The following is a 27891-nucleotide window of genomic DNA, read 5'->3' as shown; positions in this document are numbered from 1 at the left end:
GTTGGATAAAAAAAAAAAGCCTAGTTTTCTGGTGGTGGTGGTGGTAGTAGTAGTACTAGTAATAGAGGCATGTGATGCAAGAAAGCAAGCATACATTACGTAGCATTAGCCAAAAAAAAAACAAAAAAAACAAAAAAAAAAAACCACCCAATTTCACACAACCATTGCCTCTAAAAGTTTGTCCAGTTCCTCTTTGAATTTATTTAAGCTATCAACTTCCACAACGACAGATGGAACTTTGTTCTAGCAATTAATCACCCGCTGGCAAAAGGCAAATTTCCACACATCTATTCCATCTATTCTACAACTGTCTTTCCCCAATTTGAATTTATGCCCCCTCAGGTTCGTAATCTGAGCAAGAGGAAGAATCCTATCAGAATTCAGCGTGCTCAACCCATTCAAGGCCTTATACACCTCAGTCAGATCACCTCGCAGGTGCCTAGTCTCCAGCCGCTGCAATTTGCAGAACTTAAGCCTTTCTTGGTAAGAGAACCCCTTCGTGCCCTTCTCTGTACACGCTCAAGCAACTCTACATTCTTCCTAAAATCATTGAGGCCTTCAGACCTGTACGGAGTACTCAAAGCGTGACCTGACCATTGCCTTATGCAAAGGGATAATCGCATCCTTTTCCCTGCTAGAAAAATTTCTGTATATCATTGACAATACCCCATGACCTGCTCTGGCAGCCTGTCTACATTGCTCAGAAAACTTCATATCTGACTGCACAATCACTCCCAGGTCTTTTTCATTTTCTACCACTCTAAGTGTAGAAAAATTCATCATATCTTGACGGAATTTGAACCCAGGTCTTTTTTCACACGTAGAAGGACACCGATAACTGCCACTTTGCTAACCGTGAGGGTTCTTCCTCAAGGAAACTAAAACCCTTTCTCCCCTGCCAAGGGGAATGGGATGAACACAGAGCCAGGCAAGGGTGTCCAGTTCAGATCGCTTTAAGGCGCTGAAGGTTAGCACAATCGACGAACTAGGTCAAGGCATTTTTTTCTCTCCTGGGTGTCCAGTTCAGATCGCTTTAAGGCGCTGAAGGTTAGCACAATCGACGAACCAGGTCAAGGCATTTTTTTCTCTCTCTTCTTCCTTTTATTCCTTCTTTCTAAAATACTACTTAAATTTAAAAAAAAAAAACCCAGGTTGCCAGTTGGCGTTCTCGTATTCCTGTTCGTAGAATACGAGTTGAGAGTCAGCAGTCAATCCAGTAATGTCAGGTCCATCAGATGTATTTTGTCTTCAGAATCCTGTCCAGGCGGCCAAGTCATGGCCTTGTTTTATGTCCTTAATAGAAGCATCAGGGTTTGTCTTCTTATTTGTTAGGTGGATTGACATCGCAAACTGTTTGTAGATTACAGTGGTGGCTGTATGAGTTTATATCCCACGAAGTATGAGATATCAGCTAGTTTTGTTGTTATCCTGATGTTTTCATTTCTTTCTTAGGTTTACTGGGTCTGCACGTCATAGCCGTGTGTTGGCGCTTTTCTGTGATCAGCACCCAAAGTATTGTTACCCTCTAACAACGAGGCATCTTCACCTAGTGAAGAGGTTCTGCTCAAAGTCAGAGAAGGCCTGGTATTCCTCTGCACTGTCCAAAAGATGACGCTCTTGATCTCTCTGAAGGAAGATAATTTTGGTAATGAGTTGCGAACGCAAGTCATCGTAGAGTGAGAAATCATGTATAATGTGCTGCCAGCTGTCTAGGCCGCCACACTTAGGAACTTCTTCAATGCCTAGAACACAGAGCTTGGCTTTGATTGCTCCATGTCCTGTTAAGAGGCAAGAGGCATATAATCCAGGCGAAAACTATGGGGGAGGTTTGGGGTAAACTTTGCAGATGTCCGGGATGAATCTTCTTATGATTTCACCTTTGGTTGAATAACCAAAGCAGATGGGAGTCAAGTCTTTTCTTCTCTATTTTTAGGTTGTTAGATGAATCTAGCGTGAAGCCGAGACATTCCTTAGTTGCACCCTTAGAAAGGTGTCACAGTAGCCCCAGTCACATCACCTCCAGCTCCAGGGGAAGCGGCCCCTCCAGGACTTGAAGGGCATGGGTGCTCACTGTGCTATATGCTCGAGAAAAGGATAGTAATACAGATCATTAGATGGTGCCCAGAAGTCGTCTATTAACAGTTGTTGTTGCCTTTGCATACCAGACTCTGGCCGCATATGTGATGGCCGGTATGAAGATTGCTTTATACTGTCAAAAGAGTTCGCTTGTTCAGGCCCTAGTCCCTCTGGGAGACCCTGGCAACTAGGGCAGTATAGTTCCTAATCTTGGTTCTAATAAATTTTAAATGTGACTAGAAGGAAAGATTCTTGTCAAGCATCACGCCAAGATACTTTAATTGTTCAGAGAGTTTGACAGTTTTGTTCCCAATCTTGCTCTGGGGCGGTCTGACAAGTTCCTTTAATGAGGATGGGGTTGGTTTTTGTTGTTGAAACACTAAGAAAGTGCGTTTAGTCCCAGTCTTGAAGTTGCTGCAGCGCGTTGTTTGCCAGGATCTCAAGCTGCGCCCTGGAGGTTGCAGCCATCGTCAGGATGAGGTCGTCTGCAAAAGCTTGTGATTTGACCTCTCCCAAGTCAAAGGCCAGGAAGTCATCCATTACAATGTTCCATAACAGCGGCCCAAGGACCGAGCCCTTGGGGGCACCCGCGATGAAATCTTCTGGTAAGTTGCCAAAAGGGCGTTCACTGTGATTTTTCTATTAGATAGATAAGTGTAAAGTGTGTTCGTGTCAAATGGCACCAGGGTTTCCCCACATCTCTGCATTGCTTTCATTGTGGATGTAGTACAGTTCACTGCAAAGGCCAGAGGTTTAAAAGTGTATGGATAAAGTGTTGATTGTATATGTGTAGTGTTGTGTATCGTTGTTCATCTGGCCATTTAGCCGCTGTACCCCTTCTGGGGCCCAACGTTGCCCACACTTGGCCCCGTGGAGGCAGACCAGGTATCCAGCAGTTTAAGTTTTACTCTGGCAGGTCCTGCCACCTAATTTCCTGAGATTTCACTATTATTAGTTAGATAGCTGTTCATGATGCTATATAGGTTGTTTGGTAGCTGACCTTGTCTAAGTCGGCCGAGGACGCTCGGCCACCATAGAGTGTCGAACGCCCCAACGAAGTCGACTGAGATCATCAAAAAGTATTTGTTATCCGTTTGCTGGGCTCTGGAGGTTCAGGAGGGCATCCATGGTAGAACGTCACGATCGGAATCCATATTGGTTTGGCGAGGCCAAATTTGCAGCTGTGTAATGGTTCTGTATTCTAGCGTGCAGGAGTCTCTCCATCAGTTTGCTACAGACAGAGAGGAGAGCGATGGGTCTGCATGAGTCCGGGAGTTCAGGAGACTTGGTCTGGTTTTTTATTGTAAGTTTGACATCTGCAATTTTCCATTCGTCAGGCACCTGTGCGCAGACAGAGGTGAAACAGTTGTAATAACAGATCCGGAGTAAGCTCCGCAACCTTCTTGATGATCTCTGGCTCGAGAAGGTCGGGTCCCGGGCACTTCTTCCCCTGTATTTTGGGCGGCAGCCACTTGTAGTTTTTCTACTGACAACATCCTGGGTGGAAAGCAGTATTCAGGATGTTAGATACAGATTCCTCCCAGGATGTTGTCAGTGTTCCCTGCGAGGTTCTCGTTGTTGTTACTTCTTTCCTGGGGAGGTTGTTTGTGGTGACTTTGAACACCATCCCCCAGGGGTCAGCGTTCCCAGTGACTGACACCAAACGTTCCCAGGATTCCTATTTACTTTTCCTTAATTTGTCTGTATAAGTGTTCCTGGCTTTCTTATATCTTCGTCTGAGTTCTTCAACCTCAGCCCCGGCCAATTTGGTCTTGCTCTTTGGAATTCCTTTCGTTTTGTTTAGATATCCTCATTCTTTGTAACTCCATGTTCCACCAAGGCATAGCCCCGGGTGACGGTTTCTTCCTTGTCATTGTAGTATTGAAAACTTGAGTGATAAGCTGTGTGACTTGTTTTTGGAGGCAGTTAGGATCCTGCTCCTGTCTAAGCTGTGGCAGTTGTTGATCTACGGTTTCAGTTAGTCGTCTTGAACACTTTCCAGTCGACCTTCTCTATTGCATATCTGTATTGCATTATCCTGTTAATTGGCTGTCTGTTCAGATTTCTGTTTACTGTATACGTTATGACCCGGCTGTCCGAAGTTGTCCAAGCATCTTGGATTCTCCAGTCAGTGATGTTTCCAGATATGTTTCTTGTAGCCAGGGAGACGTCAATCGTAGACTCCCAGAGCGTGTTGCAGTACGTGGGAAGGTTATTCGGCTGATTGAATATTGTAAGCGGTGAGTTTCTAAGGTAGTCTTCTAGTCTGTGGCCGTTGGCGGTGCCTCTCCGATCGGGTGTAGTACTATGCCACGCCGGGGAGCTGCAGTTGACGTCTGCACCAACAATTTTTTTTCTCCTGGGAGGGTGTTGAGAACAGATACCAGGTAGCTGCGAGTATGTCCTCCCCTGGTCTTCTATAGACGGAATTACATAAAAGGTTTCTATGGCAGTCAAGACTTGGACCCAGGCAGTGCAGAGCTGAGTACACTAATTCTTGTGGCGTTTTTCTAATGACTAGGGAGGCCCATAGTGTTTCCCCATCCACCTGAATAACTTTGTAGCTCAGGGGGTATCCCCAAACTTGTTTCATGTGAGTATAGGGCTCTTGTAATATTATAATATCTGCGTTGCTCTCATCTGCCTTCAGCCGAATCTGGTCAGCCATTGCTGGGGCCCGTTGCGCATTTATTTGCATGAATTTAAATTCGTTGATATTATACTGTTTAAAGATCTGCGTTGCTCTCATCTGCCTTCAGCCGAATCTGGTCAGCCATTGCTGGGGCCCGTTGCGCATTTATTTGCATGAATTTAAATTCGTTGATATTATACTGTTTAAAGTGCTTCCCCATAGTCCAGGGGTCGGCGACCTGCGGCTCGCGATTCTCATGTGGCTCTTTATCATGTGACTGCGGCTCTTTAACTTTTAGCCCATATGTACGACAGGCGCGGCACGCAGCGGGAGCGAGCGAGCTGCGGCGTGAATATAGCATTAGTTTCAGCGTAAGCAGCAAACACTTCTCAGTTTAGTTTGCCTGTGCATAGCGAGCATTAATAAATAATATTTCGCAATATATATATTTTTTTAATAAAACGCCATCCCACTCTATTCCATTTCTTAAAAAAACTCTCCCAGCTTGAGCTGAGGTGCGGCTCTTCGGATTCTTTTTTTCTTTCTTTTTTAATTAGGTCAAAAATGGCTCTTCACTCAAAGAAGGTTGCCGACCACTGCCATAGTCTATTCGCGACTGGTATTGACTCTTGGCTTTGGCATAGTTTGGGCACTTGCTGTCTCTTATGGAATGAGCTGCAACCATCTTGAAGCTCTTACAGTTTCATTGGCTTTGTTCGGACAATTGTTATAGTTGTGGCCCTTCTCTGAGCAGTAACCACAATTTTGGACGGTTTGACGCAAGTGTTTCGAAGTATAGCCTGCCGTACAAAAATTCAAATTATTATATTAGGGCCACCTGTAATCTCTTACATATCCCCATATATGTATTATGGCTGTAAATTGCGTGTGTTCTCTGGTCGATTTGCCTGTTTTGCTGGTCGAAAAAACCCAAGTCTCGGGCGTAGATAGCAAAGTTTTTCCCCCAGAAACTGGGGGGGGGGGAAACCTTGCTATCTACGCCCGAGACTGACTCAGTCACGGAGTGAAGAGGCTGCCGTACAGTAAGTACGCATGCCCTACAGGTCATAGTGGGAGCCCTTCCCCTGGATCTTGAAGTTATTAAGACTACCTTCATGTATTATTACGCCAGAGGAACCCCCATCACATTTGCTGGGATTGGACTGAGACCACCAAACCGCAGGTCAGCTGCTAAACGCCATTTGGCGATCTCTCTCTCTCTCTCTCTCTCTCTCTCTCTCTCTCTCTCTCTCTCTCTCTCTCTCTGTCAACCCTGAAAACGGCCAGAAAATAGAAAAAAAAAAACCAGACTACAGACTAATGCAACACCTGCAGTATACATGACAGGATAGGTGGGCAAAGTCCACCAAAGCAGAAATTACGAAGAAATTCCTTCCACATATTGACAGGGTGTACCTAAAAGCCCCCCCCCCCCATTCTTCCCAGAACTGAACACGACATTCTTAATTACAGGACACGGCTCATTCCAAGCCAAACTAATGACTTTTGGTCTGGTTGGTCAGCCCACTGTGCATATGTGAGGAGGAAGAGACGTGGAACCACCTAATGCGCCACTCAAAGAAAGAACTGAAAAACGGGGTGGAGGAACCATGATCCTGTATAAAGATGAATATCAGTCTACAAAGGAAAATCTCTCCAAATCAGATAATTTTGAAGCCACCTGTGCTACCTTTTTTAATGGGAAAATAAAATTACAAATCTGTCTTATATACCTGCCTCCTGAGCACACCAGGGATTCAAGAAATGAACTCTTTGCATGGCTTACCATTAACCTCAGTCCAGTTCTAGATATGATCCTGTTAGGAGATGTTAACATGCCAATTCCAAAACATACCGACACAAAAAGAAATATTGACTCTCTTCTTGCACAACTTAATCTGAAACAGCTGGTTACTCCAGCAACTAGAGGGAATTAACAGTTAGAAGTTGTCTATTACAATACACTTAGCATTAGATTAGCAGACAACTTGCTTCGCTTTAAGTCAAACCACAATCCCATAGCTATAGAGACCACACTCAATGTTTCTGGAACCAATCAGAGAGATGGCGGAAATTTTAACGGCATGCACAAAACAAACTATTATATTTAGGCCACCCGAGTAATTAAATTCATCTGCCGTGCTGTTAATTGCGTGTGTTCTATGGTTGATTTGTCTGTTTTGCTGGACGAAAAACCCCAGTTTCTGAGGGGGAAACCTTGCTATCTACGCCTGAGACCGACTAACTCAGCCACGGAGTGAAAAAAAGCCATTAAAGTTCCACGCGTCATCGAAGGGATTCGGACCCGGGCCTTTTCCACCCGGTGTGGGGAGGACGGTGACGATGCCACTGTGCTAACCGCGCAGACTAACGGCATGTACAGAACGACTTTTTCTTTAAAATATATCAAGCGAGACATCATCCTCAAATGACTTCGAGAATACAAATGGCAAGAACTAAACACGAAGCCGGCAGATGAAGCTCTCCAGCTACTGGCCCTAAAGCTCACAAAAATTGCCTATGAAAGAGCATCGAAGGTCATAAGGATAACCGGGAAATCCAAAAGCTGGTTTAATCCACAAATAAAATAAGTCTTTCGTAAAAAGCAAAGACTTTACAGGAAGTAGCTGAAGACAGGACATCCTAATGACTACATTCGGTACAAAAAAAAAGAGTGCTCATTTCATAAAGCTTAAAAGACAAGCACATTACGCAGCTGTATTATCAAACAGGGAAAAAGGATCGTTGGTGATAACAGAAAAAAGGGTCTTATGACTGCCTAGGTCCTTTACCGAATGATCGAAGAAGATAATTGACAACCTCCCGCGCCCAACTAATTAGCAACCGAAGGAAACAGGAAGAGAATAACTGACCTTCACAGAATCGCAGAAAAAGAAGAATATATGTCAAACTTACTAAGAAAGACACCTCTAACAGTCATCACCATTACCAAAGAAAACTTCATGAAAGCCATAAGGGAACTTCCTAATAAAGCAACTGTTGGTCCTGATAACTTCCCTGTTTTCATGGCAAAAATCAGCAGCCCTTACATTATTGAGGCGTTGCATCACGCCTTCAATGAAATCATTTAAAAAGGTACTCTTCCATGTATATCAAACAGTTACATAGTCAGGCCCATTCCCAAAATAAAGAAACCAAAAAGCGATAGACCCATTGCCATAAGTTGCACCATCTTGAAAATTTTTGAGAAGACCCTTCTCTCAGTCCTCACCCAACACTGTTTCGGGCATCGTCCTCTGCACCTATACCCCGTCTTATCTGGAAGATCAACTGTCACAAATCTCCTTGAGACCCTTTTCCGGATGCAGAAAGCTCTCAAGCTCTCAACAATAAGGAGCAGCTCGATATTATCCTCCTAGACATATCCGCAGTTTTTGACAAAATCTCGATAACGGCTCTGGAACAAAATTTATCTTTCACTTTCAAAATCTCCTGAATATTTTATGTAACGTTCTCTGAAGGAAATACTCCTCATAATCTGTAATGACGATTTTATTGCCCATTACTCCATTTCGCATGGAGTGCTACAGGGAGGCGTTCTCTCCACTTTTATTTGATGCAGCTCTGGAACCATTTTTTGCATCCCATAAAGACAACTTTACATATGACGTGAAATTCTTCGTGAAATCTAAAGATCTACAGCAAGTTAAGCAAACAAATCAACAAGCCAATAACACAATAAATGAACTGGAGCATTACTTCGATTGTATTGGACTACATTTAAACCCAAACAAATCTACCCAGGTGACAATTACAAACAAAAAGAGCAGGAACAATATCTCTATGCTGGTAAGCGGATGTGAAGTTCTAAAGGTTGAATCGCACGTAGACCTTGGCCTAAAATGGGATGAGGGACTAACATTCTCCGAGCACTTTGTTTACATCAAAGCAAAACATATGCAGTGCTCTGGGCTGCATATGTTTTTGCATATGCAGGAAGATTAGACGCACCCAGTATTGACGGCTTGTTTCACTCTCGTCGAGAAGCCACCAAGATTGCTGAAACAAGACATCTTCTTCAAAGCAACTTAAAAATCCAGGACAGTTAAATCTCTTTTTCCAGCAAACACAATAGAACTCTTCAATCAACTAAGAACTGAACCGGAAAAGCTCTGTAACGAAAAAGCCTACAGATTGAATGTCTTTGCCGACTCCTATCGTCTTGTGCAACTCTAGTGCACAGCCACTCGGTTCAAAAACTGCATTTAATTTTGATTCCTTTTAACTATATATTTTCAGTATTCTAGATGTCAAGCTAAGATGTAAAAATTTTAAATATTCTATTATGTTCAAAGATGCCAAAAATTTAAATATTCTATTATAAAATCATAATTACTCATGTATTTTCAAAATTCTGTATTCAACCTTTTAGGGTGAACGTCCCATGGACTTTGTAACCTTTTGCTCACGGGATCCGCTTCACACCTTAGAATGTAACTCACACCCTTCTAGCGCCAATGGCTGTCCCCTCAACAGAGAAATAAATTGATAATAATAATAAATTACAAACCCACCGATTTTCACAGCCCTATCTCTAACCGTTTTGACACCAGGGTCTCCTGAATAGGGAAACATATTTTATAACCACTCGGTGTATATATATATAAGTTTTAAATAACGAAGCGCTGCCTTGCAATCCTTATAAAGTCCCTCATTAAATTTTAAGGGCGCTATAAAATATTTAAGGGCAAGGCCTCATGCTACGAGGTAGAATGACTAACATGTAGGTTAGTGCAAAAGCATCATTTTAACGTAGCCATCTACCAAAGTAGTTAGATTAATTAATTAATTAAATTGGCATCGTTTTGGTTATATCTAATATTGTGATTGCCTTCACAACGAGTTGCCATGGTATTGTACTACCTCGAATAAATAACACTTCACCAGTGGAGAAGACTACTGTTATTTATTCTCAGCGGATACCACCACCCAGACGGCACCGTTTGAAATATGGTATGGGATAAAGATCTTTGTTATCCTCATACTATCCCTATTACACTTAGGAAAGCAAAAAAGATGTAGGAAGGTGATAGTAGGAGAGATAGAGGAAAGAAATGCCGTAGAAGGAAGAAAAGGGACAGTTACTCCTTCAACTCACACTACTCAAAAACGCATATATTCCTCGAATTGGCAACACTTCCCCAGTAGAGAAGATTGTTGTTACCTATTCTCGGAAACTCGTTGGCCATCAGCCTCCCCCCCCAGACGGCACCGTTTCAAAGCTTGTTGGCTTCTCTTCGGTGGGTGGGCAGGTACCCTGGTGTTGCAATAGTGACAACCCAGTTATGAAGTATAACTTCACAATATGAGAGATGCCTGATGGTGTGCAGTGATATAGACTATAAAATATTTAGGGGGCAAAGGCCTCATGCTACGAGGTAGAATGACTAACATGTAGGTTAGTGCAAAAGCATCATTTTAACGTAGCCATCTAACCTATATGTTAGTCGTTGTTGTTATTGTGGTTTTTAGGAGCATTAGCAACTAAGGCCATATTGCTCCGGGATATGCGGTGGTCATTCCCTGACCTTTCCGCATCCTCCGTATTTGGTGGTGACGGGCTCGAACCCCGGTCTAATCAAGAAGAGTGTGCTATGCACTGCTGCTCCTGCCCACCTGGCTACGGAGGCGCCTATATATATGTTAGTCATTCTACCTCGTAGCATGAGGCCTTTGCAACCTAAATATTTTATAGTCTATATCACTGCACACCATCAGGCATCTCTCATATTGTGAAGTTATACTTCATAACTGGGTTGTCACTATTGCTGCATACCATCAGGCACCTCTCATATTGTGAAGTTATACTTAATAACTGGGTTGTCACTATTGCAACACCAGGGTACCTGCCCACCCACCGAAGAGAAGCCAACAAGCTTTGAAACGGTGCCGTCTGGGTGGTGGTATCCGCTGAGAATAAATAACAGTAGTCTTCTCCACTGGTGAAGTGTTATTTATTCGAGGTAGTACAATACCATGGCAACTGGTTGTGAAGGCATTCACAATATGAGATATAACCAAAACGATGCCAATTTAATTAATTAATCTAACTACTTTGGTAGATGGCTAGGTTAAAATGATGCTTTTGCAACCTACATGTTAGTCATTTTAAGGGCACATAAATTATTTAATCTAATTTTTCGAACCAACCACTGATTTAATAGTCCTATCTATAGATGTTAACGATACGATCTGAATCCATTTTTACCATGTAATGATTTTTAAAATCAGTGTTCGATGTAAAATGCACTTTTCTTATTGGGTTTAGCCTGTGAGTGTCTAGTTATGCAACAAACAGCAATTATAAATTAATTAAAAACTTCCTTACAAAGATAACTTGCCTCCTTAGATATAAAACGTTCTGACATGTCATAATAAGATTGCTAAGTTTTATTTTTGTAACCATTACTAGGTATATAGTTTGTTGTCTAGAATATGTTAATACCGTATTCCTAAAGTTAATCACTCACCATTTTTTTTCCCTAATGGCAATAGGTACCAGCTATAGTGAGGTATACTTGACGGACATGTGCGTTTCCATTCCACAGTTTCCTCTCGCTCTCTTTTGTTTTTCTTAGTTTCCCTTCTCAGATGGAATTTTAAATAAACAGTATCAAGAGGTAAGTTATCTTTGTAAAGTCCAATTTAAAAGCATTGTTCAATGTCTTTGAAATTAGTGTTATTATTATTTTTAAATTATTTGATATAATTGTGAAGTGTGTATAGTGAAGTTAATTATATAAAATACTTTGTAGGTACGATTATACAGGGTGTCTCAAAAATATTGATACAAACGTTTAGGGGAGGTAGGTAATATCTAAAGGAATGTGAATCGCATAGGAACCCATAACCGGAAACGTCACCGTAAGTCTGTACACGGTGCTGTTCATCAGTTAGCGACAGGGAAAATTTCTGGTTTACTCATTCAAGCAGTAGTCGCCGCACGAAGAGCATGCATCGATATACGAACTGTGAGCTGCAGACATGCACCTAGTGTATGGATTAGCAGAGGGCCCACACGGTGTGCACCCCCATGCGGCACAACATTGCTTCGCAATAAATGTGTGGGCAGGTATGGTCGGTGACTGCTTAGTCGGCCCATACCTGTTACCATCCCGCATGAACTCCACTAAATATCGGATCTTTCTTGAACAAGTTCTACCAGGGTTACTTGACGATGTTCCAGCAAATGTGAGACGCAACATTTGGTTTCAACATGACGGGGCGCCTGCCCATTATGGAAGGTGTGTTCGTGACCATTTGAACAGGCGTTTTGGGCGTCGATGGATTGGCCGTGGTGGACCCGTTGCCTAGCCCCCACGCTCACCTGATTTATCGAGGATTTCTTTCTGTGAGGGAGCCCTCAAATCTAATCTATCGTGTATGAATCGCCTGTAGAGACGGAAATGGATCTCGTGGCGAGACTCGTCTGCGCTGCTGCTACTGTCAAAGAAACTCCAGGTGTGTTCGACCGTGTCCGCCAATCCATGCTGCGTCGGTGTCACGCATGCACCGCGTCTCATAGTGGAACCTTCCAGCATCTGTCGTAACATCATGAAATGCATCCATCTCGTACTCCATTGTTAATATTATGTCAAATAAATGTTTGCCACTAATTACTGTCTTGTGTCATTTCTGCTTCTTGTGCCTCTGCTACTACTTTCCCGTGACGTTTCCGGTTATGGGTTCCTATGCGATTCATATTCCTTTAGATGTTACCTACCTCCCCTAAACGTTTGTACTAATATTTTTGAGACACCCTGTTTTTTAACACAAGCATTGTGTGGTGGCTTACCTTGTTTTGCATAAAACAAAATAAAAATAAGAATAAGAGGATTTAAGAAACTATCCAAAGAAAATCTTTCAAAAATTTATTTCCGAATGAATATGGGCAGCTTCGATAATTTGTTACTGCTTGCTGGTCTGCAGATTTTTTTTCCAGAGAAGGCCAGCGCTGGTCTTCTCTCCACCTCACAGATCAACTTTTAGAAAATAAAGAATTACTTTTACAACAGACGTACCCCCGTGATAAGAACACTATGTAGCGAGCAACTGTTTCATCACCAGTGCGCATGGTTATACTGAAATATAGGATTACCAGAGGTTAAAAGAAGGACGTCAAAAAACTCGAAAATCCTTGAAAAAGAAAAGTACTTAGGGGCGTTACACACATTTCAAAAAAGTTTCTCTTTTCCCTTGCGTTTCACATACGTATATCTCAGTATTTCTCGATGATTGGAAACAGACTACAGTATAACATAGACGTAAGCAATAGCTAAGTGTGAGATTTTTTTGTTACAGTTACTTAGCTTTTAACTGTCTCCTATTAATTGTAAAGTGGTATATAGCATATCTTGACTCTTTCATAATCTTGAGTAATTATGAACGAATTCCTTCACTTTTCCAGGAAAAGCAAAGGGAAGAGGGGAAAAAAAAACTATTAATGATGTAGAAAGAAAGAAAACAAATTCAGTTTATATTAATTTCATTACATAGTTAGAAAAACTGCAATTATTTTTAAAATTTATGGTTAATAGTTTTTAATATTTTTAAAATTGCAGTGTTACTAGTTTTTTGGTGAACTCATATGCGTAAAGCACCTATTGTCTTCACCGTCCGCATCCACAAATCGACTCCAGTGGATGGATTTTCATATTTTGTATTTAACCTGAAATGTTTTATTTCGTGTTTACTTATATATATATATATATATATCACTTCGGCTATCTATGTAACATTTATTGGAACAGCTGAAGCACAAGATATTTTGTTTGTTTGTTTACTTGGGCTGAATGGGAGATGAATGAGCATTGTGGCGGATGTGCAGAAAAGAATCTCGGTTCTTATTTGATGCATATGAAGTGGTTGCTTACTAAATACAGTAGAACCCGAATAGAAATTCCCACATAAGAAGTTTTCCCCTATATTAGGCTGGTTTTTTAAGTCCCAGTTTCAACTCTATATGTAGTAATGTATTATTTTCCCGCGTAAGAAATTTCCCGGGTAAAAGATTTTCCAGCATAAAAACTTCATGATAAAGAATACAGTGTATTATTATTATGTTTTCCCACTTAAAACGTTTTTTTTAAATATACAAATTCTTTATTTTTAATATTAAAAAATATTAAACAATATGAACATTTTGGTAATTGAAGAAGTTATTGCACAGCATAATTTTAGTTCGTAGTAAACCACCGAAGTAGATGAAATGGCATCATTTTTGATATACATGTATCTCATATTGTGAATGCCTTCACGACGAGTTTCCCTGGTATTGCACTACCTCCAATAAGTAACACTTCGTAAGGGAGAAGACTAATAGTACTTATTCCGCGGATATCACTACCCAGGGATGGTGGTATCCGCCGAAAATCCACTGGCAAAGTGTTGCCTATTCGAGAATCCATTGTCGAAGCGTTGCTTATTCGAGGTAGTTCAATATCACAGCCACTCGTGAAGGCATTCACAATATGCAATATCACAAAAACGATACCATTTCACCTACTTCGGCGATTTACTATGAACTAATATGATGCTTGGCACTAACTTGTTCGATTAGTGAATTTTCTGTAGTCTTTTATATTCAGCGCTAAATCCTTTTTAGTAGAAACATTTTGATATAATGGAAGTAACATATTGCAGTCGTTTTCATATTGCCACGTTAAGTTCTGATGTTAAATTTTTCTGTTCTGAATTACTTAGTGGATTGTTACTGTGTCTTATTATCATTGTGACCTTTTAAGGTATGTTGGAACTCCAAAGGAGCTCATCCTTCCAACTTGGTAATGAGTATTTAAGGAGTTTATGAACAGAATGTTAAGCAATTAGAAATCCTGAGTTTAAAAATGTTTCCCATAGACAGAGTGAAATATTATAAATTTTGAAATAAAACTTAAAAATGATCCTTAACTTATGTATGTGTATCATTTCATTATTTGTGTTGTTAATATTTCATATCCTTAGGTCGTTTTCCCGCGTAAGAATTTCTAAACCTTCGGTCCCTTGAAAAATTTCTTATCCGGGTTCTACTGTATATAAATTGTTACTATTTGATTTGAATTAATATTTTTCACAGGAGAAATGGGAAATATGCTTTATATTTCGTTACTAGTAATATGTGATATATTTCATGTTTTATTTGTTAAAATCAAGGAGGAAATAAGTGCAGTGCATTACAAAAATGTTGACTGCTTACTACGACCCGTGTTCCGTGTTGGTATATGTTTATTTTATTAAATCATAGAAAAACCATGAAATACGTGTTGCATTTCAGTTTTTACTACAAATTCACGAAGAAATAAGTTAAGTATTGCGAAACTTTGAGTGAATATTACGTTTGTGAGATAAGTGAAGTGAAAACACTTACTTTTTTATATATTATTAGTTTAAAAAAAATAAGTAAACTGCAGCCATCATCAACTCACTGCAGGATGAAAGCTTCCTCAACAATTCATGCTGAGGGAAATGGACCATAATCTTCTACGCTGGTCCAGTGCGGGTTGGCAGATCGACCGTATTTAGTAGTCAGGGGCTTGAACCCTGGTCTACCCAAAGAGCGTGTGCTACTGCACTGCAATCCCTGACCACTCGGCTACGGAGGCAATTCAGTAATTAATTGTTAACAAGGTGATAAAGTGATTACTTATTTACTTTTTATTTTGTCACAGAAGAATAAAAAATTTAGTTAATTTTAGAAATAAAAATTGACCCCCCTGAAATGTAATGCGATGCATACATTACCTTACTTATTATTATTATTATGTATATTTTTTCCTATAATTTTTGAATAGTTAGAAATACTATCACTGAATATGGCAAATAAAGGCTTTAAGGTATACCAATCTAGATATTTTCTTGACGAACCTGTTTCCTTCATCGTTATATACTAATATGCTAATTTTGTAAACATCCTATGTTCGGTAGATGATTATTATTCTGGATGCACTTCAGTTGATGGCAAGGGATAGCCCGAGTGTCATTTACTTAATAATGGCTTATTTGAGTAAACGTAAAATGGACTGACAGCTAGTATGGAGGCAGCTCTGAGTAGCCTTGCCCACCATCCCATTATAGATAGGCTCACAAAGTTTGGTATATCCTGTATAGAAATTTTGAGTTTAAGGAGATGATCACTGAAAGAACTTTCCTACTTTCGTATCTGCTTTTCAGTCACATTTAAGAAGGCGCACTATACCTATCATTGTGGTCGGCCCTCAATGCCCTTTCTGGAAAGAAAAGCCAGGCGTATTATCGAATTTTAAAATGCCTGCCGGAAAGGAGGATGGAAGCAGAAAAGGCCAGGTGTATGTTTAGCCTGTTGAAACGAGGGTGTATATCCCATTTCATACAGGAAAGTTTTGTTGCCTGAAGAATGGAACACTTTGCACCCTTTTAGTTCCCCCCCCCCCCTCAAAAAAAGCCTTTGTGCGCGCTGTCACATAAAGTAATATGTTTCATCCAAGGAAGAAAACTGTTACTCAACTAAAGTTTCCAGTGCTCGTAGACAAATTCCTCTTCTTATCTTTTATGTACCCCGTACTATCGTTTTTTTTCCTTTACTGAGGTTACTTGTGGTGAAGTACCTCCCCATTGTGAAACTAAATAGCGAACCTAGTTTGCTGTTTTCTGTTTACAAAGTAATGCTTTGTATAGCTTTCGTAGCATGAGGCTTTTTCTTTAAATTTAATTGATTAAAATAATAATTAATATCCCAACTTACGTTGTTGGTCCACTGTTAGCAATTGCAGTAATAATGTGACCCCCTTTAGTGGTTAACTTCACCACTAACGGGCTATCTATTTTCTTATATCGGAATACTTTCCTTTCATGTTATTATTATTATTATTTATTATTATTAAAATCAGTTTATTTCCCAAGAAACCTTGTGTCACCCCGGGACGGCTCTGTGCCAGAAGGGTGCTTAGTGGGAACATAAGTTCAAAACATCCTGTATACTGAGTCAAAATGGATATGATGTCACGTTTGACCTCCAGTTCTGTGTAACAGAATCTTACATTTTTCAATAAGTCGAGTTCATCGTCCATAACACTTACTGTTGTTATTACAATATTATGAACTTTGTGTTATAGAGCTTATACATTTTTAAGTGTCTAGTGACTTCATTCAAATAACTTATATTTGAAACGTTTTATTCTGTCGAGAATTCATGGTAATTCGCATATCTCGGTATTTAAACTGCCTCCACGAGAAACATTTACCGATGAGCCCTTTGCTTTTACACGTTACCCAAAACATGGATACCTTTTTCGACCCTTATTTCACCAGTAGTTCGTTTTTAGCGTTTCAATTTCTGACATAGTTAACTTTCTGTTTTTTTTTTATATGTGAGTGACTTTCTAGTGGAGGTCACCTGGCATCTTCATATGAAACTGTGTAAATTCAGACTCTGACAGTTTCCGAGGATGTCAGCTTGCATTTTCTGAAGAAACGTCAAACACATACATTCCTATGTTGTAATTTTATATATGTACTGGGCTGAATGTTATTTTTTAATTTTAACTCGCATTAAACAAGTTTATAGTAACATACTGTCTATTACGACTTAATTTAGTAGTGAATTAGTGCCCTCTGTAATGTAGATATCTGAATTTTGTTATCCGTGAGTACGTAACTTAAGCCTAGGTTTCCACGGAAGAATATTTTCTTTACTGTGATGTAAAGATTATCAAACAGCACGATTCGCTTGCAGATACATTAAAAAAAATGTTCTCTTTATATTTCGACACGACCACAGAGGTCAGAGGAGTTAACTAAAATAATGAATCCCAATTATCAGAAAAAGCTTTCTCACTACAAAAATAAATTATATGAACAAGAAACTGCAACATTTTGTTCAAATAAGAGTTGCATTATTGATCTAAGTGTGAATTTGGAAGCATCACCAAATTGAGCCAAATCGAGTGTCAGTAGATTTGGGTCAACTTCGATGGAAAGCAATGTAAAGCGTCATAATTCGAAGCATTGGTAATTTAATTAATCGGAAAAGTGACTTCTAATCAATGTAAATTGGGCTTATATTTATATTACAGAGTATGTTTTAATCATAATTAAAAGGTACTACTTAAACACCTAGAGACTCAGAATTTCGACTTCAGCTCTCTAGTCTTAATTCAGTTTTCGATGTAAAACCTCTGACTATTGGCTGTGCAGGGTCGTATTATTGTAATGGAATAAAGGTTTATATATTATAAAATTAACAGTGAAGACAGTAATTAGGGGTTAGCATAGGGATTAGCTGCTATGAAAAATGAATTTTTGGCACAAAAACACGACGATAAGTGTTATTTGCTGTATTTATATGTGCCATTTAAATATTCAGATTTTAACTCCATTATTGAAAAGAAGCAGTGGAGGTACAATAGGATGCTCACGATAACCCTGTGGATCATGCACATTAGGATGTCCATGATATGAGTAGTAATATTTTAGGAAATGAAGTTCCAACACGAAGTCATCAGACACTAAATTATATATATACACGTTATTCACAGATATAAACTCCGAAACTTCGTTTACCGAAACACAAATATAGAGATATTTGTTCCATTAATTCAGTACTGATATAGTAAATCCTAACGATGTTAACTTATGGTTATCCTGGTAAATCCATACAATGAAAAAGTAAAGAAATGACCGTGTCAGCATGCTAAGTGGAAAAGGTCAGAGCTAGTGGCATAACATGTCATAGTGCAAGTGATGCACTAGAGCGCTGAGTTCAGAGCGGGACCCAAAAGAAAAGAGAAAAACGAGAAAGTTGCATAAAAATAAAAATGAATTGCTTTGACCAGAGCCCAAGCTCGTTATGATATGCTACTGGTCAACGCCCCCATTTTAAATTCAACCATGGAAACATTTCTCAAAGTATTGAGATAATCTTAAATTCGTATTCATGTATTAAGATTTGAAAAAAAAAAAAAATAAAAATAAATAAATAAATAAAATAAATAAAAAAAAAATAAAGTGTTTCAGAATGTGCTAAAAATCACTACAAAGACGAGTAGAATGAAATATCACGTACTTACCACACAGAGTCCCACTAACATCAGTACTGACGTGATGACACAAAGAATAGAAAATATAAGCATCACAAGGGTGAAGGCTAGAAGACCTGTAGAGAAATGGTATTTGCAACCAGTCTTAAAATTTTACGCAAGCATTTTTATCAAAATATTCTATAACACCTATTTAAAAACTGTTATTTTTAATTTTGTAAATTTTGTAAAGAAATTTACTATTTTAGTAAATTTCTTTACTATTTTAGAAACATAACTGCAAGCCTTCTTTAAACTTTCCTTATATTATTGAAACATGAGTATATTTTAAAAACCATTTATCAATTTTTGAATCCGATGAAAAATTAATATTCAGCATACCCGTACAGTTTTACAGTGCTTTGTGTTGTAACTGTTTGGGATGAATTATAGCTGCGCGCAATAGAGATTTATGTATTCTAGCTGTTCGCATCTGCATTAATCTAGTTGAATCATAGTGTGCTGCAAAAAGTGGATCAAGCTTTGAATGAAAATACAGTATGTCTTTAACTAAGTCACAATAATAATATACAATTTCATGTACATATGGTATGCAGCTCCTAATACTGAACGTAGAAGTATGGTTGGTTGGTTGTTTTAGGATTTTTTGGCGCGTTAGGTAGAAGTATGGTCATAATATAACTAACAGTAAGTAAATATATAACAATAAAAATAGTGTACAAAGTAATGTCTTAAATAAAGAGATCTTAGGTGTAAGGCCAATATGATGCTTAATTAATATCTGTATAAAGTGGTACTAGATGCTAAATAGGCTTGCGTGAAGAACAAAGAGAAAAATAGAAATGGCGCGTGAAATCACATTGCAGAAGTCCAAAGGAGAAGTGATAACTGTTTTTGGAGGATGGTAATTAATTTATCAATCTTAAAGACAGATGTCGAACTCTAGGCAAGTCCTGGTAACGTAGATGCCTGAGGAAGGACAGAGTTAATATGAAGGCAGGATAAAAGTTGGTGGATAAAATCGTAACCGCTTTTAGTACTTAATAATTGTGGTTCGATGGAAGTTGGAAAGTGATGGTCTGACCATATGATTTATAAAGAAAGTGGCATGATTTTCATGTTTTTATTCAACCAAAATGAAGTTTTGTGCTGTCAGAATAAATCATTAACTTTGAAAAGTTTCAGATCATTGTCGAACAGTTTCCACTCGATGTTGAGACTAGAATAAGGACGGACGACAAATCGTTAAGAATTAATATAAAAAGGAGGTCTAAAGTAGAACATTATGGAATGCGATGTGATACAGTAAAAGGAATCGAAGTCTCACCTTCAATAGCTGATTAATAACGATTCCAAGCACCTGCGTAAACAAATACAGACATATACCAAAGTGGAGGCACACGTGAGAAACAGAATCAAGAGATATATCGGTGGGGGGACGCACAGAGGAAATAGTGAATCAGTTTGTTTGCGTTTATCAGTATTAGTAATTTTAAATTGGGTAAACTCGGCAAGTTACAGAGAATGGTATTTTTAGGGAGAAAATCGCTCTGATGAAGGGTGATAGGGGGATGAAGGTGGCATGGAGATAGTTGAATTAATCTTTCAAAGATTTTAGCGACAATGGTGATGGGGTGTTAACTATGTGAAATTAGTTGTATCACTGTGTTTTGTGACATGTGTCTTTTAAAAGTGGAAAAATAGCAACCAGTAGTTAAAAAAAATACAGCATTTACTACAGTGCTTGGCCTTTTATTTGGACTATGAGCTAATAGTGCGTCGGACCACCGTTGGTTCGGAGGAGTAATTTTTAACAAAGTATTGAAAAGTTCAGGATGAGTATTAGCATTAACCACATAGTGCAAGGGAGCCATCGGTCTTTTCTACACTGGTAAAAAAGTAAAATAAATAACTAAAATAAAAATAAACAACAAAAATAATCAAATAAATACCTTAATAAAAATATACAATAAAAATAATAAAATAAATAACTAAATAAAAATAATAAAATAAATAATTAAATAAAAATAATAATATTAAAAATTACCAGCCAAATAAAAAAATTAATAATCAAAATTAAAATAAAAAAATAAATACATCCGTAACAAATAAAAAGAAAATAAACAACATATATGTTTTTATTTATACATGTTGACCTTTGAATTCCCCGAGTTGTCAGCTCAACTGCTACCCTTCAGGTAACTTATTTCAGTAATTAACAAAATGCTGGAAAAAAGATTACAATCCAGTCTAAAAATATTTCTTTATGGCCTCTAGTTCTGGAGTCATTTATAACAGTGAAAACTTCGTCTTCATTCATTTTAGTAAACTCTCTCAGAGCCTTATAGACCTCAGTTATCTCCTCCCCCTTCCAAGGTGCTTGGTTGCCGCGCTCTGTGGCCTATTCGAAATCTTTCCTCATACGAGTGTCCTTTTGCAGATCTTACTAAACAGGTTGCCTGTCGTCTTAGGACCTTTTTAAGAAGAATGTTGGATCATTCATCTAATAAAACTGCCCTTAATAATTTGAGTGATGTCGGCAAAGGATTGTGTTGGTGAACATGCGTTTTCGGTTCATCCCACAGATGCTCAATGGAATTGGCCAGAGCAGATGCTTGAAGCCTTCCTCGTGTTCCTCAAACCACTCTTTCACACATTTTGCGTAGTGGCGGTTGCATTGTCATCTCGAAAACATCCTATCAATAGGGGATAAATATGCATAAATGCCAGGTGTACCTGGCAGTGTTGCGTATTTGTCCGCATTGATAAGATGTTTTCGAGATGACAGTGTAACAGTACTGATCTACAACGATGTTCAGATATGCTCTGCTACCAGTGGGCAACCAGGAAACCAAAGCTGTGTTACGAAAATATATTCTAAGAGTGATTATTTAAATCTCATTATTAATCGTACTCATCTCAACATATTAACTATCATATTTTCTAAAAATTCACGTACTGGCGATATACAATAAGATGGTTCTAGTGCCTCATATAATTTCCTCCCTGCCCTCGTGGGTAGCACAGTTGATATAATCACCATCCTTCCCACACCCGATGGAAAAGACTAAGTTCGAATCCTGTCAATGACGCGCGGAATTTTTATGGGTCTTTTTTCACAACGTGGCTGAGTTAGTCGGTCTCAGGCGAAGGATAGCATGGTTTTTCTTCCAGAAACTCAGGTTTTTCATCCAGAAAACAGAAAGCCGACCTCAGAATATACGCAATTTACAGACAATATACACGGAGCAACTTGGCCTTGGTCGCCGATGCTCCTAAAACCCAACAACAACCAACAGTCACAATGCGACGAGTTAGTGGGTCTGAGGCGAGGGGCATGTTTTTCTCTCCAGGAAACTCGGGTTTTTCGTCCAGAAAACAACAAATCGACCACAGAACACAAGCAATTTGCAGACATATTATATACGGTATAATATGGTCTTAGTTGCTGATGTCCTCCTGGCTATCCTTTGCGCTCCTGTCACCATTGGCGCTGTACTTCCGGTTGATGTCCAAGATCACTAGCTTCCACGGAGTTCTCGTACTGAAGTAGTGCATTCTTTATCAGTACACTACCATGTGATGAACCCTACTGAAGTAGGGTTCATCACATGGTAGTGTACTGATACCTTGTAATATTCCTATATTAAATGTAGAGATTAATTGTCTCTGTTTGAGAACGATTACAATTGATGATCTGCTCTAGACTCCAGCACCTCTCTATGTCACGTTATGCTTTCGACTGCAGTTGTCTATTCACCGGTGTTTTCTGGGTGTTTTTCCATTCGTCAAAGACTCGAATGATAGTAGGGATTTGAACACTGTACTCGGCACATGCAGCCCTCATTTCTGCTGTAGCACCCGCTTAAACGCACACAGACTTACCGTTTTGGAAGTCCGTGAGCTTCTGCCCGTTCCCATTGCCAGTGAAATCTTCGGCTATAAAGCTTTCCCGCACGCGTCACATATCGTGTGAGCACTTTAATTTACATATTTTTTCATAGATTTTTGCATGTAGCTTCGCGGTCATTCTAATAAAGTGGCCAGGCAGTTTATATTTCTTAAAAGCGGTAGCAGAGAGAATCTGGAACAGGGAAAGTATATTGTTAAAGTGAAAGTACTGACCAGGGAAAGTACATTGAGATGAGAAATGACAGACGATTATCATCATTAATGAGAATTTAAACCAAAACAATTATTGTTAGGAAGTTGAAAATGATATTGGAAAAGGAACCGATTGAGCAGGATTGTAAAGTTTTGAAAACGCGCAAGCGAATAGATTAGCTTTTTCAGGGATGAATTGGTCAAGTACAGTATTAGCCTCATCAACAAGCATGGAAATCCAGCATTGAAATTAATCAAATCAAATCCATAGAAGTTGTTTAATTTTAATGCTAACAGAATGATAATTATTAAGTTGCAGATGACTGATTAATTTGGTTTAGCGATTCAGATAGGCAAAGTATACACCTGGAGTTAGTTCTGGTAGCTAGATACTTTTTATGTAAAATTTTCTTCCTGAATATTAAACACAAACAAACAAACTAGCTTTTAGGGACATCCAGAGGAGTTAATAGCTTTTGCAGAAGGATGAGATTTTTAACGGGATTTTAATGAGATCATTATACTGCATTCCAATATAATGACTAATTGAGGTAAAGTTATGGATTGAAATCCAATAATAACTGGATTGAAATCAATCCAGTTATTATTGGATAGAAGCTTCATAAAAATTTAATCATCATGTTGAAAAAACTGGTTTAGTACATAGCTGAAGGATATCCAAGACAATCAGAAAACAAGTGAGGCTATTACTCTTGGAGACAGCAAGTGGAATAATTTCATAAGTAAAATAGATCGAGGAGGGAAGAATGTCTGGTTGGAAATAAGTACATTTATGAAAAATATTCTGAGAAACAGTCTCGCTAATAAAGTGGGTGTTGAGTTCGGACTAAAGGCTATTGGAATAGTAAAATCACCTGCTTTGAGAGATATTATTTTAGGTTTGGAAAAAAAATATCTTAGTTTGATATACACTGGTGTGCAACATTTAAGGACCAGTCACGTTTTCCTGTAGCTTCTCATAGGAGTGGCCTGGATATAGGAAAAGCAATCCAAAGGAACCTCGTGAGGTACAGAAATGATGAAGGAAACAACACCGACACAACAACGGAAACAAAACGGTACAGGCAACATAGTACTGGCTGCCATGATACAGATGCATCACTGCCAAAGATGGAACAAAGGGAAGAGGTGGTCCTCAGTAGGAGATGTGGCCACCCCTAATGTCGATGCAGGCTTTGCACCGCCTGTCCATACTTAGAACAATGTTGTTGATAAGTTCTTGTGGTAACATCGTCCATTCCTCTGTCAGCGCCATCTTCATTGGTGAACATTTTCTGGTGGATGTGGACGTGCCGCTAGGCGTCTCCCCCCAGAGCATCCCATATGTGTTCGATGGGATTTAGATCGATCGCGGAAAACGGGCAGGCCAATCCATACGAACAATGTCAGCACTTTCCAAAAGCATGTCAACAGCTGCAGTGCGATGGGGTGTGGCGTGATCACCTATAAATACGAATTCGGGGCTAATGGCACCTCGGAACAGACGCACATGGAGAAGGATTACCTCAGTACAGTACCGTGCACCGGTTACAGTACCGCCTTCCAGTATCGAGTTGTGTACGTCCATCCAAGATAACGCTTCCCCAGACGAGAACACATCGACTGCCATATCGATCACGTTCAGTGACGTTTGCGCGGTGACACCGTATGCCAATCTCTCGCCATATTAACTGACTTCTAGAATCGCTGCTGAGACTGAATCTACTCTCATCAGTAAAGAGTACCTTAAGTAAGGATTTTGTGGTTGTAACCTTTAGAAATAGTGTTGGTCCTTAAGTTTTGCACACCAGTATAGTAGCTCAAGGGTAAGTGAGCAAATAGTTTTTTTTTTTTTTTTTTTTTTTTTTAAGGAGCATTAGCAGCTATGGCCATATTGCTCCGGGAATATGCGGTAGCCATTCCCTGACCTTCCCGCATCCTCCGTATTTGGTGGTGACAGGTTCGAACCCCGGTCTAATCAAGAAGCATGTGCTATGCACTGCTGCTCCTTCCCACCTAGCTACGGAGGCGCCGAGCAAAAAGGAAATTATAGATAAAAAACATTAATAAGCAGCTCGACTTCCTTTCAAGTCGCGATCAATACGATAGCTGGAGAATATGAGGGTGGTCGTTTACTGTTCTAAATTCAACTGGGTTCGTGAGAGCCACAATAGTAAAGGATTGCTACTAAAATAATATTATGAAATTCATTGACGGTTAACATGGAAAACAAGTGTACAGTAAAATTGTAGAAAAATTAAAAGACAATAATGAAAGGATAGCAATACAAGTTTTTAAGATAGGTATAAGTTTTAAGAATAACGTTGCACAAGTAAATTGAGAGCAAACGTTTAAGGCAAACGAGAGCAATAAACCATTAATGTGCGTGAATTGCAAAATGATCAGTTACAGCTGATCATTTTGCAAATTCAAGTTTAGTTTGCTACAAAATGCATCAATCTCATGTTGTGAAACGGGCACACATAGATATGGCTAAAGCAAAACTAAAAAAAGGCAAAAGAATTGTCAGCAAAAAAAACCTCGCGCATAAAATGACTGAGGCATCCTTTAAGGAATGGACCGAAGCCACTTTCGGAACACCCCTCAAGGAAAACCAAATTGACAGCGAAGCAAACAATAACAGGATACAAGATGTAATCAAGGGGTTTAAGGAATCTATCAATAGTAATCGGATTGTCACTAATAATGGACATCTAAAGGAAATCAGTATTAGCAGAGACAACTTAAAAAGTGCAATCAACAGCCTCCCAAATAAAGCAACAATTGGGCCAGATAATTTCCCACTATTTATGATCAAAATCTGTAGCTGTTACATCATCGATGTACTACTACACATATTCCAGAGAATTTTGATGGAGGAGAACTTCCCGAAGCTGTGGAAAAGCTATTTTGTAAAACCTATCCCCAAAATAAAAAACCCAAAATCTGCAAAAGACTTCAGACCAATCGCTATCGGATGCTCATTGCAAAAAATCTTTGAAAAAACAATCCTGCACACCATCATCGAGCATTGCTTTAAGCACAGGCCAGAATACCTGCACTCAGTACTTCCGCAGAGATCGACCATCACCAACCTCATGGGGACACTGCTAAGGATCCAGCAAGCACTAAACAGTAAGCAGCAGGTGGACGTAGTCTATTTAGATGTGGCATCCGCGTATGATAACATATCCATCCCAGCTCTCATAGTCATTCTGCGGGACTACTTCCACATTACAGGAAATGCCCTCCATTTATTAAAGAGCACTCTTTGGCGCAGACAAATTGCGGTGACAAACGAAAACATGTGCGCAACGTATGAGGTTGATAAAGGTGTCCCGCAAGGCGGAGTATTGTCTGCCACACTTTTTGCCATAGCCCTCGAACCCTTCTTAGCCCAGAACAAGAAGCACTTCATCACATACGCCGATGATATAAAATTTTTTATTACCTCAGGAGATCAGAAATCAGCTGAATACCACAACCAAGTGGCTAATACTAAAATAAAAGAACTTCAAGAGTATCTAGATTGTATCGGGCTGCAGTTGAACGAAAAAAAGACGGCACAAATGACTTTCACAAATAAAATAAAGCCAAACAAAATGGCAATATTTGTGAACGGCATCCTCGTCCAAAAGGCACAGTCACACATTGATCTTGGTCTCAAGTGGGACGAAGGCCTGACCTTCCGCCCGCACTTCGCATACATCCGTAACAAAACATACGCGGCGCTTTGGGCAACCAGGCAGGAGCTCACCGGTATTAGAGACCCCGGTCTGATGAAGCAATACATCAACAGATGTGTTACTCCTATTCCCCTATACGCGGCACAAATCTGGTCTTCAGCTCCCGAATGCAGTATCAAAGCCTTTCTAGGACTCGAATACTGGCTCTTGAGATGGCTGAACAGAATTTCAGCTAAACCTTTTACCATCTCAAGAGCTATACTATACTCCAATTTAGAGGTCACACCCTGGAGACAAACAATAACGTCAAGGAACATAATGACCCTCGCTCAACTTTTAACGGGACGACTGGACGCACCGAAAGCCCGAGAGTGGATAAAAATACCCGGCGAAAAACCAAGAAGAGTTGCAGAAAAGAAACCACAACTGAAATCGGCATTTACGCAGTTAGATAGCCTCGGAAGATTCTTTCCAGCAAACACCATCCAGCTATTCAACAACCTAAATATCAATCCTGAAAAGCTCTGCAATTGCAAATCCTACAGAAAGGAAGTTCTCAGAAACTCTTACTTGCAAATACAGATGTAATTAAGGATACAGTTCCAGCACCTTGTTCGGCCAGACACAAGCCACTGGGATTTAGGAAACCCGACCTCATCAAGAAATAGATGTCAGGATTGTCCTACCTACACAACTCTAATCCCACAGAAGAAGACGACTGCTGGAAATTTGAACTTTCAATTTTTTTTTTTTTTTTTTTTTTTTTTTTTTACTGTATCGCAGTCATTCCTGTGGTTACAAATGCCGTACGTTGTTTGGCTGTAAATATTTGTGTTTGTGTAAATACGGTGAAACTATCACTTGTGTCTGTTTAAGCAAAAGGTATGCTTCAATTGTCATGGTATTAAGTTCTTACCAGTTTACGGTAGTAAGTAATTAATAACTGAAATATTCTATATTCCAGATAATTATAAATCAGATATTATGTATTTCATGTATTTCATAACTGTAACATAGATGTATGTTTTGTAACATAGTTGTATATGTATGTTCACCCTCTAGCCTGTGGCTGTAACCGGGTGTTCTCATAAGAGAAATAAATTGATGATAATAATAATAATAATAATAACATGCCTGACTTGCCTGAATTTTGCATTTAAAATAAACAGCGCTGTTTTTAAGAAGTATATCAGTATTTATTTTTAATGTGTGCATCACCATACCTGTTTTAGAGACTGTCTCCTCTTGCTTCACAATATGTGATTGATGCATTCTGTAATAAATTTAGTTTTCTGTTAGATACTTATATAACTGAGATTAATGTTACTTATATGACTGTCATGTTACTTAAACGAGTGAG

General features: G+C 39.2%; 1 protein-coding gene across 1 annotated transcript in view; it reads right to left on the bottom strand.

The window, feature by feature from the left end:
* LOC150082036 (uncharacterized) overlaps nt 1-27891 on the bottom strand; it is a 94465-nt gene that overhangs the window by 21454 nt on the left and 45120 nt on the right. The window contains exon 3 of the mRNA XM_090380404.1: nt 18772-18857. Within this exon, the coding sequence (XP_090236530.1) occupies nt 18772-18857 (86 nt within the window). The remainder of the gene's footprint in view (nt 1-18771; nt 18858-27891) is intronic.

Source organism: Mastigoproctus giganteus, chromosome 8, assembly GCF_048544385.1.
Source record: "Mastigoproctus giganteus isolate SK-2022 chromosome 8, ASM4854438v1, whole genome shotgun sequence".
In the NCBI taxonomy this organism is placed as follows: domain Eukaryota; kingdom Metazoa; phylum Arthropoda; class Arachnida; order Uropygi; family Thelyphonidae; genus Mastigoproctus; species Mastigoproctus giganteus.
This window is presented reverse-complemented; position numbering and strand designations above follow the sequence as displayed.